General features: G+C 50.9%; 1 protein-coding gene across 19 annotated transcripts in view; it reads left to right on the forward strand.

Moving 5' to 3' along the window:
• MAPT (microtubule associated protein tau) overlaps window positions 1–18,932 on the forward strand; it is a 134,471-nt gene that overhangs the window by 109,480 nt on the left and 6,059 nt on the right. For 13 of the 19 annotated variants that reach the window (XM_010389014.2, XM_010389015.2, XM_010389019.2 and 10 more), the window contains 3 exons: window positions 9,020–9,112; window positions 12,899–12,980; window positions 15,195–15,307. In XM_010389014.2, the coding sequence (XP_010387316.1) occupies window positions 9,020–9,112; window positions 12,899–12,980; window positions 15,195–15,307 (288 nt within the window). The remainder of the gene's footprint in view (window positions 1–9,019; window positions 9,113–12,898; window positions 12,981–15,194; window positions 15,308–18,932) is intronic. The other 6 variants (XM_030923024.1, XM_030923025.1, XM_030923026.1 and 3 more) reach the window with 1 other exon arrangement.

Below are 18,932 nucleotides of genomic sequence, written 5' to 3' on the forward strand. Positions count from 1 at the left end.
CTAAAAAATACAAAAAACTAGCCGGGCGAGGTGGCGGGCGTCTGTAGTCCCAGCTACTCTGGAGGCTGAGGCAGGAGAATGGCGTAAACCCGGGAGGCAGAGCTAGCAGTGAGCTGAGATCCGGCCACTGCACTCCAGCCTGGGTGACAGAGTAAGACTCTGTCTCAAAAAAAAAAAAAAAAGAAAGAACAGAAAAGCTGGTTCCTTCCTTATTTCATTCCTTTATTCATTCATTCAGACAACATTTATGGGGTACCTCTGAACACCAGGCTCTGTGCTAAGAGCTTTTGCCCCCAGGGCCCAGGCCAGGGGACAGGGGCAGATGAGCAGAGAAACAGGGCCAGTTGCAGCAGCAGGAGGAATGTAGGATGGAGAGCTTTGCCAGGGAAGAACATGCAAGGGGAGCAACCCACACAAGTCAGCAAGCCAGAGAAGACAAGCAGACCCTTGTTTGGGACCTGTTCAGTAGCCTTTGAAAGGACAGCCCCCACCCAGAGTGATGGGTGCAGGAGCTGAAGGAGGATAGTAGAACACGGTAACGTGGAGCTCTTCAGATAACATGGAGCTCTTCAAAGCAAAAGCAAAATAAAGCTAGAACTGGAGGCGGCTGGGGCAGCCAGAGGGCGTGTGTCCAGCGCCAAGGGGTGTGAAGCTTGAGCGCTAGGAGAGTTCACACTGGCAGAAGAGAGGTTGGGGCTGCTGCAAGCAGCCGGACATCGCCCAACAGGACAGGGGGTGGTGGAGGGTGGCCCTGAAGAGAGGCTCAGTTCAGCTGGCAGTGGCCGTGGGAGTGCTGAAGCGGGCGGGCTGTGGGCAGCTGCTGGGGAGGGTTAAGCAGGGGTGACGGCCCAGCAACAGCACCCCTTCTTGGGGGGTCACTGGGAAACACAGAGGAGAGCTGAAGAAGCAGGAGTCCCAGGGGCCATGCAGGGCAAGAGAGAAGTTGCTCATATGGGGCCCAGGCTGCAGGATCAGGAGACCTGGGGACCCTGTGGCTGCCAGCAGGGAGAAGGGAGTGTGCAGAATCATGGCCAGGAAAGGGCCCGGGGGCCATCGGGGGCCTGGTTGGCGCCGAGAAGTTGGAGCTAAAGTCACTTTCTCGGAGGATGTCCAGGCCAGTAGTTGGGATGTGAAGACCTGAAGCAGCACAGAGCCTGGAAGCCCAGGATGGACAGAAACCTACCTGAGCAGTGGGGCTTTGAAAGCCTTGGGTGTGCAATATTCAAGATGGCCACAAGATGGCGATAGAATGCTGTAACTGTTTCTTGGTTCTGGGCCGCAGCCTGGGTGGCTTCCTTCCTTCCCTGTGTGTATTGATTTGTTTCTCCTTTTTGAGACAGGGTCTTGCTGAGTTGCCCAGGCTGGAGTGCAGTGGTGCGATCGTAGCTCACTGCAACCTTGAAGTCCTGAGCTCAAGCAATCCTTCCATCTCAGCCTCCTGAGTAGTTGGGACCACAGGCTTGCACCACAGTGCCCGGCTAGTTTCTTACATTTTTTGCAGAGATGTGGTTTCACTGTGCTGCCCAGGATGGTCTTGAACGCCTGGGCTCAAGTGATCCTCCTGCCTCAGCCTCCCAAATTGCTGGGATTATAGGTGTGAGCCACCATGCCCGACCTTCTCTTTTTTTTAAGGGCGTCTGTGTGTGTGCGCGCGTGTGCGCGCGTGTGCGCGCCTGTGTGTGTGCGTGTGTGCATGCATGCATACGCACGCGTACGTGTGCGTGCACACACTCTTGTCTTCACCTTCCCCCAGCCTTGCTCTGCCTCTACCTAGTCACCTCTGCCCATCTCTCTGATCTATTTCTCTCTTCTTTTACCCTCTTTCCTCCCTTCTCATATACCACTGACAATTATAGAGAACTGAGTACTCTAAAAATACTTTATTTATTTATTTTGAGACAGAGTCTCACTCTGTCATCCAGGCTGGAGTACAATGGTGCAATCTCGGCTCACTGCAACCTTCGCCTCCCAGATTCAAGCAACTCTCCTGCCTCAGCCTCCCTAGTACCTGGGATTACAGGCGCCCACCACCATGCCCGGCTAATTTTTATATTTTTAGTAGAGACAGGGTTTCACCATGTTGGCCAAGCTGGTCTCATCAAACTCCTGGCCTCAGGTGATCTGCCTGCCTTGGCCTCCCAAAGTACTGGGATTGCAGGCGTGAGTCACCATGCCTGGCCTTAAAAATACATTATATTTAATAGCAAAGCCTAGTTGTCGCTTTAAAAAGCATCTATGTAGAACTTATGTGGAATAAATACAGTGAATCTGTACGTGGGATCATTTGCCTCTCCTCAATCAGGGCCAGGGATGCAGGTGAGCTTGGGCTGAGATGTCAGACTCCACAGTGAGTGGGGGGCAGTGCCAGGCTGGGACCCTCCTCTAGGACAGATCTGTAACTCTGAGACTCTCCAGGCATCTTTCCCTGTACATCAGTGCTTCTGAAAAATCTTGTGTAAATCAAATCATTTTAAAGGAGCTTGTGTAAAGGACAGTGTAAATAATTCTGAAGGTGACTCTACCCTGTTATTTGATCTCTTCCTTGGCCGGTTGACTTGACAGGACATAGACAGGTTTTTCTGTGTCAGTTCCCAAGCTGATCACCTTGGACTTGAAGAGAAGGCTTGTGTGGGCATCCAGTGCCCACCCCGTGTTAAATTCCCAGCAGAGCATTGCACTGGCCCTGCTGAGCCTGGTGAGGCAAAGCGCAGCCCAGCAAGCAGGCAGCGCTGGAGATAGGCCAAGCCTGGGCCAGCCTGGGAGCCAACTGTGAGGCACGGGGCTGTGGGGCTGCAGGCTTGAGGCCAGGGAGAGAGGGCTGGGCTCTTTGGAGTAGCCTTGAGAGACCTGAACCCAAACAAAACCAGATCAAGGTCTAGTGAGAGCTTAGGGGTGCTTTGGGTGCTCTAGGAAATTGATTAAACCGAGTGGACACACACCCCCAGCCCCACCTCACCACAGCCTCTCTTTCAGGGTCAAACTCTGACTCAGACATTTCTCCCCTGACTGGGAGTTCCCTGGATCCAAATTGGGAGCTTGCAACACTTTGTTCTCTCCCTTGATGGTTTTTGTCAGTGTCTCTCCAGAGCTGAAGTGTAATATATATGTTACTGTAGCTGAGAAATTCAATTTCAGGATTCTAATTTCATAATGACAACCATTCCCCTTTTTCTCTCCCTTCTGTAAATCTAAGATTCTGTAAAGGGTGTTGACTTAATGTGACAATTGGCAGTAGTTCATGTCTGCTTTGTAAATACCCTTGTGTCTATTGCAAAGTCTCATAAAGGCTTGTTGATTTTTTTGTGGGGTTAAAACAAGAAAAAGCCACATGGAAAAACATTTCTTTTTTGTTTTTTGTTTGTTTGTTTGTTTCTTCGTTTGAGACGGAGTCTCACTGTGTCACCCAGACTGGAGTGCAGTGGCACGATCTCGGCTCACTGCAAGTTCTGCCTCCTGGGGTCATGCTATTCTCATGCCTCAGCCTCCCGAGTAGCTAGGACTACAGGTGCCTGCCATCACACCTGGCTAATTTTTTTGTATTTTCTAGTAGAGGCAGGGTTTCACCATGTTAACCAGGATGGTCTCGATCTCCTGACCTCGTGATCTGCCTGTCTTGGCCTCCCAAAGTGCTGGGATTACAGGCGTGAGCCACCATGCCCGGCTGGAAAAAACATTTCTATGTATGTGGCAGACACTGAGTTATTGCTTAATGTCCTTTGATTCATTTGCTTAATTTCTTTTATGGATTAGTACAGAAAACAAAGTTCTCTTCCTTGAAAAACTGGTAAGTTTCCTTTGTCAGATAAGGAGAGTTATGTAACCCATGACATTTCCCTTTTTGCCTTGGCTTCCAGGAAGCTCAAAGCTAAATGTAATGATCACTCTTGTAATTGTCAGTGTTGATGCCCTCCCCTTCTTCTAATGTTACTCTTTATGTTTTCCTGTTTTATTATTCTGAGTGTTTTCTAATTCTAAGCTGTTCCCACTCCTTTTTGAAAGCAGGCAAATCTTCTTCTAAGACTTATCCAGTGAAAAGTTATGAATAAAAAATGATCAGCAAGCCTATAGGTGCCGAGGCTACTACAGAGGCTGAGGCCAGAGGACTACTTGAGCCCAGGAATTTGAGACCTGGGCTGGGCAACATAGCAAGACCCCATCTCCATTAAAACTATTTTTTATTTATTTTATTTTTATTTTTTTAAATTATTTATTTATTTATTTATTTATTTATTTTTGAGACGGAGTCTCGCTCTGTCACCCAGGCTGGAGTGCTGTGGCCGGATCTCAGCTCACTGCAAGCTCCGCCTCCCGGGTTCAAGCCATTCTCCTGTCTCAGCCTCCCGAGTAGCTGGGACTACAGGCGCTGCCACGTCGCTCGGCTAGTTTTTTGTAGTTTTTAGTAGAGACGGGGTTTCACCGTGTTAGCCAGGATGGTCTCGATCTCCTGACCTCGTGATCCGCCCGTCTCGGCCTCCCAAAGTGCTGGGATTACAGGCTTGAGCCACCGCGCCCGGCCTAAAACTATTTTTTATTTAAAAAAATAATCCACAAAGGAGTTTATGTGGGATTCCTTAAAATTGGAGGGTGACATGAATTGATTCAAAGACTTGTGCAAAGGGTGACAGCAACTCCTTGAGAAGCAGTATGAGAAATCCTGTCCCACCTCCTCCCCCAGCTCCAGCCTGGGCTGAGGCACTGTCACAGTGTCTCCTTGCTGGCAGGAGAGAATTTCAGTGTTCACCAAAAAGTAGTATTGTTTTTATTAGGTTTATGAGGCTGTAGCCTTGAGGACAGCCCAGGACAACTTTGTTGTCACAAAGGTAGCCTGCGGCTACAGGAACTCTGAGATCTAGATTTTTCTGTGGCTGCTTCTGACCTGAGAAAGTTGCAGAACCTCTGTGGGCCTCACATGGCCTCCTTGTCCTTAATGAGGAGATGGTGGGCAAGAAAGGTGATGTGGCATTAGAGATTTCTCCATCTCTAAGGGAGGCGTGGATTGCACATTGAAACACCAGAGAAGGAATTACAAAGGAAGAATTTGAGTATCTAAAAATGTAGGTCGGACACTCCCGTGTTGATTGCTATTCACAATAGCCAAGATTTGGAAGCAGCCCGAGTGTCTATCAGCAGGCGCATGGAGAAAGAAAATGTGGCTCACACACGCAATGGAGCACTAGTCAGCCATGAAAAAGAATAAGATTCTGTCATTTGAAACAACATGGATGGAACCGGAGGACATTATGTTAAGTGAAATAAGCCAGACAGAAGGACAGACTTCACATGTTCTCACACATTTGTGGGAGCTAAAAATTAAACTCATGGAGATAGAAAGTTAAAACAACTAAAAGAGTGTAATTGGAATGTTCATAACACAAGAAATGATAAATGCTTGAGGTGATGGATACCCCATCACCCTGATGTGATTATTACACAATGTATGTCTGTATCTAAATATCTCATGTACCCCACAAGTATATACACCTACTATGTACGCATATAAATTTAAAATTAAAAATTTATAAAACATACCTAAATAAGTACATTCAAATGTAGGCTGGACACCATGGTTCACACCTGTAATCCCAGTGCTTTGTGAGGCTGAGGTGAGAGAATCACTGGAGCCCAGGAGTTTGAGACCCCATCACCACAAAGAATTTTAAAAAGTTAGCTGGGTGTGGTGGCACATACCGGTAGTCCCAGCTACTTGGGAGACCGAGGCAGGAGGATCGCTTGAGCCCAGGAGTTTAAGGCTGCAGTGAGCTACGATCGCACCACTGCATTCCAGCCTGGGTGACAGAGTGAGACCCTATCTCTATTTTGAAAATAATAAAAAGAATAAATAATAAAAATAAACTAAAACGTAAATATATGTATGTTAGAAAAAATACACCCGTCAGCAAAAGGGGTAAAGGAGCGATTTCAGTCATAATCAGATGCAGGATAAGCCAGCAATGCAGTTTCTTTTATTTTGGTCAAAGAAATAAGCAAAACAATGTTGTAAACACCCAGTGCTGGCAGCAATATGATGAGGCTGGCTCTCTCACCAGGGCTCACAGGGAAAACTCAGGCAACCCTTTTAGAAAGCCATGTGGAGAGTTGTACTGAGAGGTTTTAGAATATTGATAACTTTGACCCAGAAATTCTATTCTAGGACTCTGTGTTATGAAAATAACCCATCATATGGAAAAAGCTCCTTTCAGAAAGAGGTTCATGGGAGGCTGTTTGTATTTTTTTTTTTCTTTGCATCAAATCCAGCTCCTGCAGGACTGTTTGTATTATTGGAGTACAAAATGGAATCAATACAAATGTTGGATAGCAGGGGGAAAATATTCACAAAATGGAATGGAACATATTATTAAACATAGTGCTTCTGATGACCGTAGACCATAGAGAATGCTTAGGATGTGATATCACTTCTTTTGTTGTTTTTTGCTTTTTGAGACAAAATCTCATTCTGTCACCTGGGCTGGAGTTCAGTGGCACGATCTCAGCTGACTGCAACCTCCAACTCCCAGGTTCTCCTGCCTCAACCTCCCAAGTACCTGGGACTATAGTTGCGTGCCAACATGCCCGGCTAACTTTTGTATTTTTACTACAGACGGGGGTTTCACCTTGTTGGCCAGGCTGTCCTCGAACTCCTGACCTTGGGTGATCCACCTGCCTTGGCCTCCCAAAGTGCTGGGATTACCAGCGTGAGCCACCACGCCCGGCCTAGGATATGATATCACTTCTTAGAGCAAGATACAAAATTGCATGTGCACAGTAATTCTCCCAAGTTTAGGTATACAGGGATGGTTATACCTAAGCAAGACTTAAAGGAAATACAAAAAATGCAATCCTGATTGTGTTAGGGTGGTAAGAAAACGGTTTTGTTTTTGCTTTGATGAGCTCTGTTTTTTAAAATTGTTATATTTTCTTTTTTTTTTTTTTTTTTTTTTTTTTGAGACGGAGTCTTGCTCTGTCACCTAGGCTGGAGTGCAGTGGCCGGATCTCAGCTCACTGCAAGCTCCGCCTCCCGGGTTTACGCCATTCTCCTGCCTCAGCCTCCCGAGTAGCTGGGACTACAGGCGCCCGCCACCTCGCCCGGCTAGTTTTTTGTATTTTTTAGTAGAGACGGGGGTTTCACCGTATTAGCCAGGATGGTCTCGATCTCCTGACCTCGTGATCCGCCCGTCTCAGCCTCCCAAAGTGCTGGGATTACAGGCTTGAGCCACCACGCCCGGCCAAAATTGTTATATTTTCTAATAAAAATACATAGTCTGTTTGAAGGAATATAAAAGATTATGAAGAGATGAGTTAGATATTGATTCATATTGAAGATTCAGACAAGTAAAATTAAGGGGAAAAAAAACAGGATGAACCAGAAGCCAGGCTGGAGTCCCAATCCCAGACCTGACAGCCCAGGCTGATGGGGCCTCCAGGGCAGTGGTCTCCACCCAGCATCCTTAAAACAGCCACTGAGCTCTTGGTGCCATTTTCAAGATTTCAGAAACCACCTTGGCATGGCTGGTCCTTCACTGGGATCTCCACCTGGCAATTATTTACATCTGAGATGAATAAAAACCAAAGTGCTGAGGTTACAGGGGTGGTGGCTCAGGCTTGTAATCCCAGCACTTTGGGAAGCCGAGGTGGGCTGATTGCTTGAGCCCAGGAGTTTCAGACCATCCTGGACAACATAGCGTGACCTCATCTCTACAAAAAATACAAAAAATTTGCCAGGTGTGGTGGCATGTGCCTGTGGTCCCAGCTACTTGGGAGGCTGAAGTAAGAGAATCCCTTGAGTCCAGGGAGGTCGAGGCTGCAGTGTGCCGTGATGGTGTCACTGCACTCCAGTCTGGGGGACAAAGTGAGACCCTGTCTCACAAAGAAAAAAAAAAAACAACACTGTTTCCAGAGTTCCTGAGGGGAAGGTCACCGGGTGAGGAAGACGTTCTCACTGATCTGGCGGATAAAATGTCAAGTTTTTCCAACTCCCTAAACCATGGTTTTCTATTTCATAGTTTTTAGGCAAATTGGTAAAATCATTTCTCATCAAAACGCTGATTTTTCATACCTCCCGGGTGTCTCCAGAAAGAACCTTCCAGAAATGCAGTCGTGGGAGACCCATCCAGGCCACCCCTGCTTATGGAATAGCTGAGAAAAGCCCCACGGAAGCATTTGCTCAGCTTCCGTTATGCACCTGGTGGCACTGTGGGTGGGAGGGGGCTGGTGGGTGGATGGAAGAAGAAGGCACTGCCCCCTTGCAGGGACAGAGCCCTTTTACAGAGGGGACACCCCGCATTTGTCTTCCCCACAAAGCGGCCTGTGTCCTGCCTGCGGGGTCAGGGCTTCTCAAACCTGGCTGTGTGTCAGAATCACCAGGGGAACTTTTCAAAACTAGAGGGACTGGAAAGACTCCTCCAGATTTGAATTCTAGGTTAGGGCTGGGGTCTGAGATTTTAAAAATCCACAGGTGATTCCGATGCCCGACAGGCTTGAGAACAGCCGCAGGAAGTTCTCTGGGAATGTTCCGGTGGGTCTAGCCAGGTGTGAGTGGAGATGCCGGGAAACTTCCTGCTACTCACTCATCAGTGTGGCCTAACACGTTTTTCACTGACCCCAGGCTGGTGAACGCTCCCCTCTGGGGTTCAGGCCTGACGATGCCATCCTTTTGTGAAGTGAGTCCCTGCCCCTGAGGACCTGCAATCCCAGCTTTGTAAAGCCCACGGGGAATCACTCACAGTTCTGGGATGCCTTCGGGGCAGCCCTCTCTCTGTCCCTTCAGCTCCCCTGGGATGTGACTCAATCTCCCGCCACTCCCCAGACTGCCTCTGCCAAGTCCGAAAGTGGAGGCATCCTTGCGAGCAAGCAGGCGGGTCCAGGGTGACGCATGTCACTCATTGAAAGTGGAGGCGTCCTTGTGAGCAAGCAGGCGGGTCCAGGGTGGTGTGTGTCACTCATTGAAAGTGGAGGCGTCCTTGCGAACAAGCAGGCGGGTCCAGGGTGATGTGTCACTCATCCTTTTTTCTGGCTATCAAAGGTGCAGATAATTAATAAGAAGCTGGATCTTAGCAACGTCCAGTCCAAGTGTGGCTCAAAGGATAATATCAAACACGTCCCGGGAGGCGGCAGTGTGAGTACCTTCACACGTCCCATGCGCCGTGCTGTGGCTTGAATTTTTAGGAAGTGGCGTGAGTGCGTACACTTGCGAGACACTGCATAGAATAAATCCTTCTTGGGCTCTCAGGATCTGGCTGCGCCCCCCGGGTGAATGTAGCCCGGCTCCCCACATTCCCTCATACAGTCAACTGTTCCCAGAAGCCCCCTCCTCATGTTCTAGGAGGGAGTGTCCCAGCATTTCTGGGTCCCCTAGACCGTACCGTGCAGGCTGCACGTACAGAACAGGGCGGATGACGGACCCTGTCTCCGGCCCTGGACTGGGAAGCTGAGAATACCCGTCAAGGTCTCCCTCCACTCACACCCAGCCCTGTCCCCAGGAGCCCCATAGCCCATTGAAAGTTGGGCTGAAGGTGGTGGCACGAGACTGGGCTGCCGCCTCCTCCCCCGACACCTGGGCAGGTTGATGTTGCCTGGCTCCACTGTGGACAGGTGACCCGTTTGTTCTGATGAGTGGACACCAAGGTCTTACCTTCCTGCTCAGCTGCGCCTCCTACGTGTTCAAGGCAGGAGCGTATTCCTAAGCCTCCAATTTATGCTTAGCCTGCACCACCCTCGGGCAGAGACTCCAGATGCAAAGAGCCAAACCAAAATGTGACAGGTCCCTCTGCCCAGCGCTGAGGTGTGGCAGAGAAATGCTGCTTTTGGCCCTTTTAGATTTGGCTGCCTCTGGCCAGGAGCGGTGGCTCATGCCTGTAATCCCAGCACTTTGGGAGACCAAGACGGGAAGTTCGCCTGAGCCCAGGAGTTCAAGTCCAGCCTGGGCAACAGTGAGACCCCTGTCTCTACAAAAAAAAATTAAAATTACCCAGGTGTGGTGGTGTGCACCTGTAGTCCCAGCTAGTTGGGAGGCTGAGGTGGGAGGATCACCTGAGTCTGGGAGGTGGAGGTTGTAAGGAGCCATGATTGCGCCACTGCACAACTGAGGCAACAGAGTGAGACTTTGTCTCAGAAAACAATGGTATAATAATTTTAAAATAAATAGATTTGGCTTCCTCTAAATGTCCCTGGTGAGATTCAGGACTCAGATTCTCACGTCCCACTGACTCACCTGATGAGCTGAGGCCGGTCTATGTCCACGGGGCACCAGAGGCTCCTCTCCCACCAGCAATCTTGGTGAGCTGAAAGCAAACTGTTAACACCCTGGGGAGCTGGAGGTATGAGACCCTCGAGGTCCACCCCAAGGGAGGCGTTGATTTTTGAGAGCAATCACCTGACCCTGGCTGGCAGTACCAGGACACTGCTGTGGCTCCGGGGCGGGCTGTCTCCGGAAAATGCCTGGCCTGGGGCAGCCACCCGCATCCAGCCCAGAGGGTTTATTCTTGCAATGTGCTGCTGCTTCCTGCACTGAGCACCTGGATCCTGGCTTCTGCCCTGAGGCCCCTTGAGTCCCACAAGTAGCAAGCGCTTGCCCTGCGGCTGCTGCATGGGGCTTACTAACGCTTCCTCACCAGCGTCTGCTAAGTGTCTCCTCTGTCTCCCACGCCCTGCTCTCCTGTCGCCCCAGTTTGTCTGCTGTGAGGGGACAAAAGAGGTGTGTGCCGCCCCCACCCCTGCCCGGGTCCTTGTTCCTGGGATTGCTGTTTTCAGCTATTTGAGCTTTGATCCTGGTTCTCTGGCTTCCTCGAAGTGGGCTCGGCCAGAGGAGGAAGGCCATTTGCTTTCTGGTTGAAGTCGAGTGTGGTGGCCTGGTGGAGACTGCGCTGCTGAGGCGGAGCTGGGGAGAGAGCACGCATGGGCTGCGTGGCCAACCCCTCTGGTAGCTGATGCCCAAAGACGCTGCAGTGCCCAGGACATCCGGGACCTCCCTGGGGCCCGCCCGTGTGTCCTACGCTGTGCTCGTCTGCGGGCTAGCCTGTGACCTGCGCTGTGCTCATCTGTGGGCTAGCCTGTGACCCGCGCTGTGCTCATCTGTGGGCTAGCCTGTGACCTGGCAGAGAGCCACCAGATGTCCCGGGCTGAGCACCGCCCTCTGAGCGCCTTCACAGGAAGCCTTTCTCCTGGTGAGAAGAGATGCCAGCCTGGGGGCACTGGATCCCTGGCGGCGGCTAGGGCTAGGCGGCCCTAGTCTCTCCCCAGCCTGGGGGCCCCTTCCCAGCGGGTTGGCCCTGCTCCTTCTCCACCTGGGACCCTTCTTCCTCCTGGCTGGGCCCTGGAAGTTCTGCAGGACCTGCCATCCCTCTCCCTGGCCTCCAGGTATCTTGACCACCGCCCTGGCTCCCCCTGCCATCCACTCCTCTCCTATCTGGCCGTTCCCTGGTCCCTGTCCCAGCCCCCCTCCCCGTCTCACGAGTTACCTCACCAAGGCCAGAGGGAAGAGGGAAGAAGGAAGGAGTCCCTGGTCATACCAGCACGTCCTTCCACCTCCCTCAGCCCTGGTCCACCCCCTCGGCGCCGGCCTCAGAGCACAGCTCTCTCCAACCCAGGCCGCGCATCGTCCGTCCTCCCTGCCCCCACGTCCTTGCCACAGATCATGTCCGCCCTGACACACATGGGCCTCAGCCATCTCTGCCCCAGTTAACTCCCCATCCATAAAGAGCGCATGCCAGCTGACATTAAAATAATTTGGGATGGTTCCAGTTTAGACCTAAGTAGAAGCAGAAACCACTGCCCCCACTGCACCTTGTTTTTTGGTGGCCTTGATAAACCATCTTCAGCCATGAAGCCAGCTGTCTCCCAGGCAGCTCCAGGGCAGGGCTTCCTCGGGAACTGACTGATAGGTGGGAGGTGGCTGCACCCTCAGGTGACCCACACAAGGCCACTGCTGGAGGCCCTGGGGACTCCAGGAATGTCAGTCAGTGACCCGCCCCCCAGGCCCCACACAGCCACGGCTTCATAGATGCCTGCCTCCAGGGGACCTATCTGTCTGCCACTCGGAGTCCCCACAGGGTGCCCCCCAGGGGAGCTGGCTCTTGGACTGAGATCAGCTGGCAGCTCAGGACTGTCATTCCCCGAGGGAGCGGTGCCCTGGATCCCACAGGCCTCCCCATGTGTGTCTGTGTCCGCTCGAGCTTGCTGAGACATTCAATCTGTTGGTTTCTGCTGTGCCGCCTACCCACCCTGTTGGTGTTGCTTTGCTCCTGTTGCTAAAGACAGGAATGCCCAGGACACTGAGTGTGCAGGTGCCCGCTGGCTCTCACGTCCGAGCTGCTGAACTCCGCTGGGTCCTGCTTACTGACCGTCTTTGCTCTAGTGCTGTCCGTGGAAGCTTTTCCTGGAATAAAGCCCCCCCCATCGACCCTCACAGCGCCTCCCCTCTTTGAGGCCCAGCAGATCCCGCACTCCTGCCTTTCCAGCAAGATTTTTCAGATGCTGTGCATACTCATCATATTGATCACTTTTTTCTTCATGTCTGATTGTGATCTGTCAATTTCATGTTAGGAAAAGGAGTGACTTTTTTACCCTTAAGCCTTTGCTGAGCAAATGTCTGGGCCTTGCACAATGACAACGGGTCCTTGTTTTTCCCAGAGGCTCTTTTGTTCTGCAGGGATTGAAGACACTCCAATCCCACAGTCCCCAGCTCCCCTGGGGCAGGGTTGGCAGAATTTCGACAACACATTTTTCCACCCTGAATAGGGTGCGCTCCTCATGGCAGCTGGGAACCACTGTCCAATCAGGGCCTGGGCTTACACAGCTGCTTCTCATTGCATTACACCCTTAATAAAATAATCCCATTTTATCCTCTTTGTCTCTCTGTCTTCTCTCTCTGCCTCTCCTCTTCTTGCTCCTCTCTCATCCCCAGGTGCAAATAGTCTACAAACCAGTTGACCTGAGCAAGGTGACCTCCAAGTGTGGCTCATTAGGCAACATCCATCATAAACCAGGTAGCCCTGTGGAAGGCGAGGGTTGGGATGGGAAGGTGCATGGGGTGGAGGAGTCCTGGTGAGGCTGGAACTGCCCCAGACTTTGGAAGGGGCTGGAAAGGATTTGTTGGGTAGACCGTCAAGGAGAGTTGAGTGTGGAACTTGCGGGAGCCCAGGAGGCGTGGTGGCTCCAGCTCACTCCTGCCCAGGCCATACTGGCCAAGACAAGGTGAGGCAGGAGTGAAGTCAAATAAGGCAGGCGCAGAAAGAAAGCACATGTTCTTGGCTGGGCGCGGTGGCTCACACCTGTAATCCCAGCACTTTGGGAGGCCAAGGCAGGCGGATCACGAGGTCAGGAGATCGAGACCATCCTGGCTAACATGGTGAAACCCCATCTGTACTAAAAATACAAAAAATTAGCCGGGCACGGTGGCGGGCGCCTGTAGTCCCAGCTACTCAGAAGGCTGAGGCAGGAGAATGGCGTGAACCCAGGAGGCGGAGCTTGCAGTGAGCTGAGATGGCGCCACTGCACTCCAGCCTGGGTGACAGAGCGAGACTCCGTCTCAAAAAAAAAAAAAAAAAAAAAAAAAAAGCACATGTTCTCGCTTATTTGTGGAATCCAGGAGATAGAGAATAGAAGGATGATTATCAGAGGCTGGGAAGGGTGGTGAGGGGATGGTGGGGGGATGGTTAATGGGTACAAAAAAAATAGAATAAGACCTAGTATTTGATAGTGCAACAGGGTGACTATAGTCAATAATAATTTAATTGTACATTTAAAAATAACTAAAAGATAGCCAGATGCACTGGCTTACGTCTATACTCCCAGCACTTTGGGAGGCCGAGGTGGGCATTTGAGACCAGCCTGACCAACATGGTGAAACCCCATCTCTACTAAAAATACGAAAATTAGCTGGGCGTGGTGGCGGGCACCTGTAATCCCAGCTACTCGAGAGGCTGAGGCAGGAGAATCACTTGAACCTGGGAGGTAGAGGTTGCAGTGAGCCGAGATCTTGCCACTACACTCCAGCCTAGGTGACAGAGCGAAACTCTGTCTCAAAAATAAAAATAAAAATAACTAAAAGAATATAAATGGATTGTTTGTAACACAAAGGACAAATGTTTGCGGGGATGGATACCCCATTTTCCATGATGTGATTATTACACATTGTGTGTCTGCATCAAAACATCTCATGAACCCCATAAATATATATACCTACTATGTACCCACAAACATTTTTTAAAAATTTTTTTCAAGGTGAAGAGGGAGGTGAGATGCCAGCCTTAAGCCCTAACCCGTGATTCTCCCAGCAAGCTGTCCATAGGGCCTCTCAGGCTTGAGGTGCAGCTATATGGATGTATGAGCTTGGTCCCCAGCCAACATGGGGGACACTTCACCATCGGCAGCAGCTACAGCACAGGAACCCTGGGTCACTACCATGTCCCCTCTGTGACTTTGTTTAAACAGAAAATGATGCTCTGGGCCGGGCGCGGTAGCTCATGCCTGTAATCCCAGCACTTTGGGAGGCTGAGGTGGGCGGATCATGAGGTCAGGAGATTGAGACCATCCTGGCTAACCCGGTGAAACCCCATCTCTACTAAAAATACAAAAAATTAGCCGGGCATAGTGGCGGGCGCCTGTAGTCCCAGCTACTTGGGAGGCTGAGGCAGGAGAATGGCGTGAACCCGGGAGGCGGAGCTTGCAGTGAGCTGAGATGGCGCCACTGCACTCCAGCCTGGGCAACAGAGTGAGACTCCGTCTCAAAGAAAAAATAAAAAATACTTGACTTACTGGAAGCCAACCAATGTATAATTTAGAATAATTTCTCCTAGGTTGAGCTGTCATTTACCTTTGCAGTATCTCAAGAGGAAGAGTTTACTGTGTCAATATTTGATGCACACTTTGATTAGATAGATGAAGCAAACTATTTTCAAGCACTTTGCAAGGACTTACTTGTATCCAAACAGCATTCTAAAGGAAAGTCTTACCTACTTCTAAAGGCTGGTCTCTACTTGGAACCACTTGCTTGGCCCTGGTTCAAGTCCTGCTGCAAACCTGGAAGTGCCGTCACTGTCTTCTTCCTTCCAGAGCAGTGGCACCAGATCCAATTTTTGCTGTGCCCCAGCAGCCCCTGGCACTTTGCCCTGTAGACCGCAGACCTCATGTAATGTGTGCTAAGTCCATGGAACTGCGGAAGATGATGGCAAGATGCTCTTGTGTGTGTTGTGTTCTAGGAGGTGGCCAGGTGGAAGTAAAATCTGAGAAGCTGGACTTCAAGGACAGAGTGCAGTCGAAGATCGGGTCCCTGGACAATATCACCCATGTCCCTGGCGGAGGAAATAAAAAGGTAAAGGGGGCAGGGCGGGTTGGATGCTGCACTTGGGTATGGGCATTAATCAAGTCGAGTGGACAAAGACTGGTCCAGTTCCCAGAGGAGGAAAACAGAGGCTTCTGTGTTGACTGGCTGGATGTGGGCCCTCAGCAGCATCCAGTGGGTCTCGACTGCCTGTCTCAGTCACCTTCACCAGGAGCTTTAGCACATTTCACAGCTGGGCTCCAACCTGGAGAGGCTGACTGACCGGTCTCAGGTGCAGCTCGGTTGCTGGAGTTTTTGTTTTTATTTATTTTTATGTATTTGAGGCAGGGTCTCCGTATTAGTCCATTCTCACACTGCTAATAAAGACATACCCAAGACTGCGTAATTTATAAAGGAAAGAGGTTTAATGGACTCACAGTTCCACATGGCTGGGGAGGCCTCAAAATCATGGTGGAAAGCAAAGGAGAAGCAAAGGCATGTCTTACAAGGCAGCAGGCAAGAGAGTGTGTGCAGGGCAACTCCCATTTATAAAACCATCAGACCTCATGAGACTTATTCACTATCATGAGAACAGCATGGGAAAGACCCGCCCCCATGATTCAGTTACCTCCCACTGGATCCCTCCCATGATACATGGAATTATGGGAACTACAATTCAAGATGAGATTTGGGTGGGGACACAGCCAACCCATATCATTCTCCCTCTGTCATCCAGGCTGGAGTGCATTAGCATGATCTCAGCTCACTGCAGCCTCTACCTCCCTGGGTCAGGTGATCCTCCCACCTCAGCCTCCCAAGTAGCTGGAACTACAGGTACCTGCCACTATGCCTGGCTAAATATTTTGTATTTCCTGTGGAGATGAGGTTTTGCCATGTTGCCCAGGCTGGTCTTGAACTCCTGAGGTCAAGCAATATGCCCACCTCAGCCTCCCAAGGTGCTGGGATTACAGGTGTGAGCCACAGTGCTTGGCCTAAGTGGCTGCAGTTTTTAAAGCTCCCAGGTGATTCTTTAGTGCAGTCAAAAGTGAGAACTAGCTGGGTGCAGTGGCTCATGCCTGTAATCCCAGCACCTTGGGAGGCCAAGGCGGGCAGATGGTTTGAGGTCAGGAGTTCAAGACCAGCCTGGCCAACATGGTAAAACCCCATCTCTACTAAAAATACAAAAGTTGGCTGGTTGTGGTGGTGCATGCCTGTAATCCCAGCTACTTGGGAGGCTGAGGCATGAGAATCGCTTGAACCCGGGTGGCAGAGGTTGTAGTGAGCCAAGATCATGCCACTGCACTCCAGCCTGGGGAACAGAGTGAGACTCCATCTCAAAAAAAAAAAAAAAAAAAAAAAAAAAAGAGAACCACTGTCCTAGGCCCTGATGTTTGCAGACAACTAAAAAAGGAAGTGGACATCCCTAGTCACCTGTGGCGCACCAAGAACACATGGGAACATAACCTAATTTTCTAAGTGGGTTACTAGGCACTTAGAGCAAAACAATGATGCTGAGATCCTGATTTCAGGAAAGCCTCTGCCTGCCTGTCGTGGAAGTGTCCACACGAGGCTCCTGGGGCCTTGGTGTCCCCAGCAGTTTCTAGCCTCCAGGTCTTGCTGTGGGTGTCTGTGCAGTGAGGATGTGTGTGGCGCTAAGCGAGATCTGTCTAGGCCTGGCACAGGATACGGTCTGGTAGCTGCTGCTTCTCTTCTGCAGAAGCGCAGCCAAGCACCCTCTGGGGTTTCCTGCCCACACCCAGCCTGAAGTTCTGGGAGTGGCTCACTTTCCAACCTTCAGGGTCTCCCAGGAGCTGACTGGGGAGTGGTGGAGGGAAAAGGATTGTATTAGTCAGTTTTCATGCTGCTGATGAAGACATACCCGATACTGGGCAATTTACAAAAGAAAGAGGTCTGATGGAGTTACAGTTCCACGTGGCTGGGGAGGCCTCACAATCGTGGTGGAAGGTGAAAGGCTTGTTTCACATGGTGGCAGACAAGAGAAGAGAGCTTGTGCAGGGCAACTCCCCTTTATAAAACCATCAGATCTCGGGAGACTTATTCACTCTCATGAGAACATAGGGGCGGGGAAAACCCACCCCTGTGATTCAATTCTCTCCCATCGGGTCCCTCCCACAACGTGTAGGAATTGTGGGAACTAGAATTCAAGATGAGATTTGGGTGGGGTCACAGCCAAACCGTATCAGGGGTGTCCCAGAAAGGGTATAGGATCTGAGACCCAACTCAGCGTGAGAAAGTATGCTTCTCGAGGTGGCCCAGTTGGGTGGAAGTGGCAGCCAGGTTGTCTTTCCACTAGGCCACTCAGGTGGCAGCTGAGAGACCCCTGCCCTGGTCAGTCTCCGCCCTCCCCTCTTGCCACTGCATCTGGTTCTGAACAGATGGGCACCCTCATCTTGTGTTTGTGATAAATGTCTAACAAGGTAGTTTTGTGAGAAGTGTTTGCTGATACAGTCTTGCCCAGATGCTGTAAACTGTGGCCTGGGGCAGACCTCACCTCCAGACAGGCCCTGAGGCTGGCGAGGGCACTGGCCCGTAGCTGGCCGAGAGCTCTCAGGTTGTGCCATGCAGGACACAGGGATACTTTTCAGTGCCTGGGTCACTATCCAAAGTGAGAAAACAGGGAGGGACCAGGAGGCTGCCCGCCTCAAGGGATGTGGGGGCCGGGCCCAGTTATCTGAGGAAGCAGTAAGCTTCTCTGCTGTTTCCACCACCCAGGCCTCCCCTGGTCTAAGGCAGGGCCTCCCAGCCTTGGGGCGCTTTAAAGATACCTGGGCCTGGCCCCATCCCCACAGTCTGACTGAGTGGGTCGGGATAGGGGCATGGGCATTGGCAATTTCCTGGGTGAAGGGAGGCCCCCTGCAGTCTCTGGAAGCTTCTCTGTGTTAGGAAGAGCTCTGGGCTTGACTCTACTTGGAGAGTCAAGATCCGCAAATCCTCTCAGCCTCAGTTTCTCCTTCAGCAAGATGAAATGGAAATGCTGTACCTACGTCCCAGGGTGGTTGTGAGACCCCAAAAAAAAACAATGTTCTGGAAGGTTCCTGGTGCGTTGCAGTCCTCTAAGAACCTGAGTTAGAGCCATGCTGAGTCTTGGCTTCTTGGCTCCTTCTGTTTCCAACTCGTCTATGTGATGGCTCAGGAAGGGTGGGCAGGGCCCTGCCCCTACTCAGAAAACACCATCCTGGTCCCAGGGATCCCCGCAGCATTAGTCCCTTGTTTTCCGTGTGTTGAGAAAAATTGCTAACAAGCAGTGGGGCACACCACCAGCCTCCTGGGTTCCTTTCAGTTTGGGGATTTTTGGACATTCCCAGGAATGTCACCTTTCTCTTAAAAAACACTTCGAAAAACATTAACATAAATATTTTTATCAAAGCCTGTATTAAATGGTCTTTCAAGAAAATACAGTAACAGGCCAGGCATGGTGGCTCACGCCTGTAACCCCAGCACTTTGGGAGGCCAAGGCAGGCAGATCACCTGAAATCAGGAGTTCAACACCAGCCTGGCCAATGCAGCAGAACCCCGTCTCTACAAAAAATACAAAAATTAGCTGGGTGTGGTGGCACACACCTATAGTCCCAGCTACTCGGGAGGCCGAGGCAGAATTGCTTGATCCCGGGAGGTGGAGGTTGCAGTGAGCTGAGATTGCGCCACTGCACTCCAG

Source organism: Rhinopithecus roxellana, chromosome 19, assembly GCF_007565055.1.
Source record: "Rhinopithecus roxellana isolate Shanxi Qingling chromosome 19, ASM756505v1, whole genome shotgun sequence".
Classification (NCBI taxonomy): Eukaryota; Metazoa; Chordata; class Mammalia; order Primates; family Cercopithecidae; genus Rhinopithecus; species Rhinopithecus roxellana.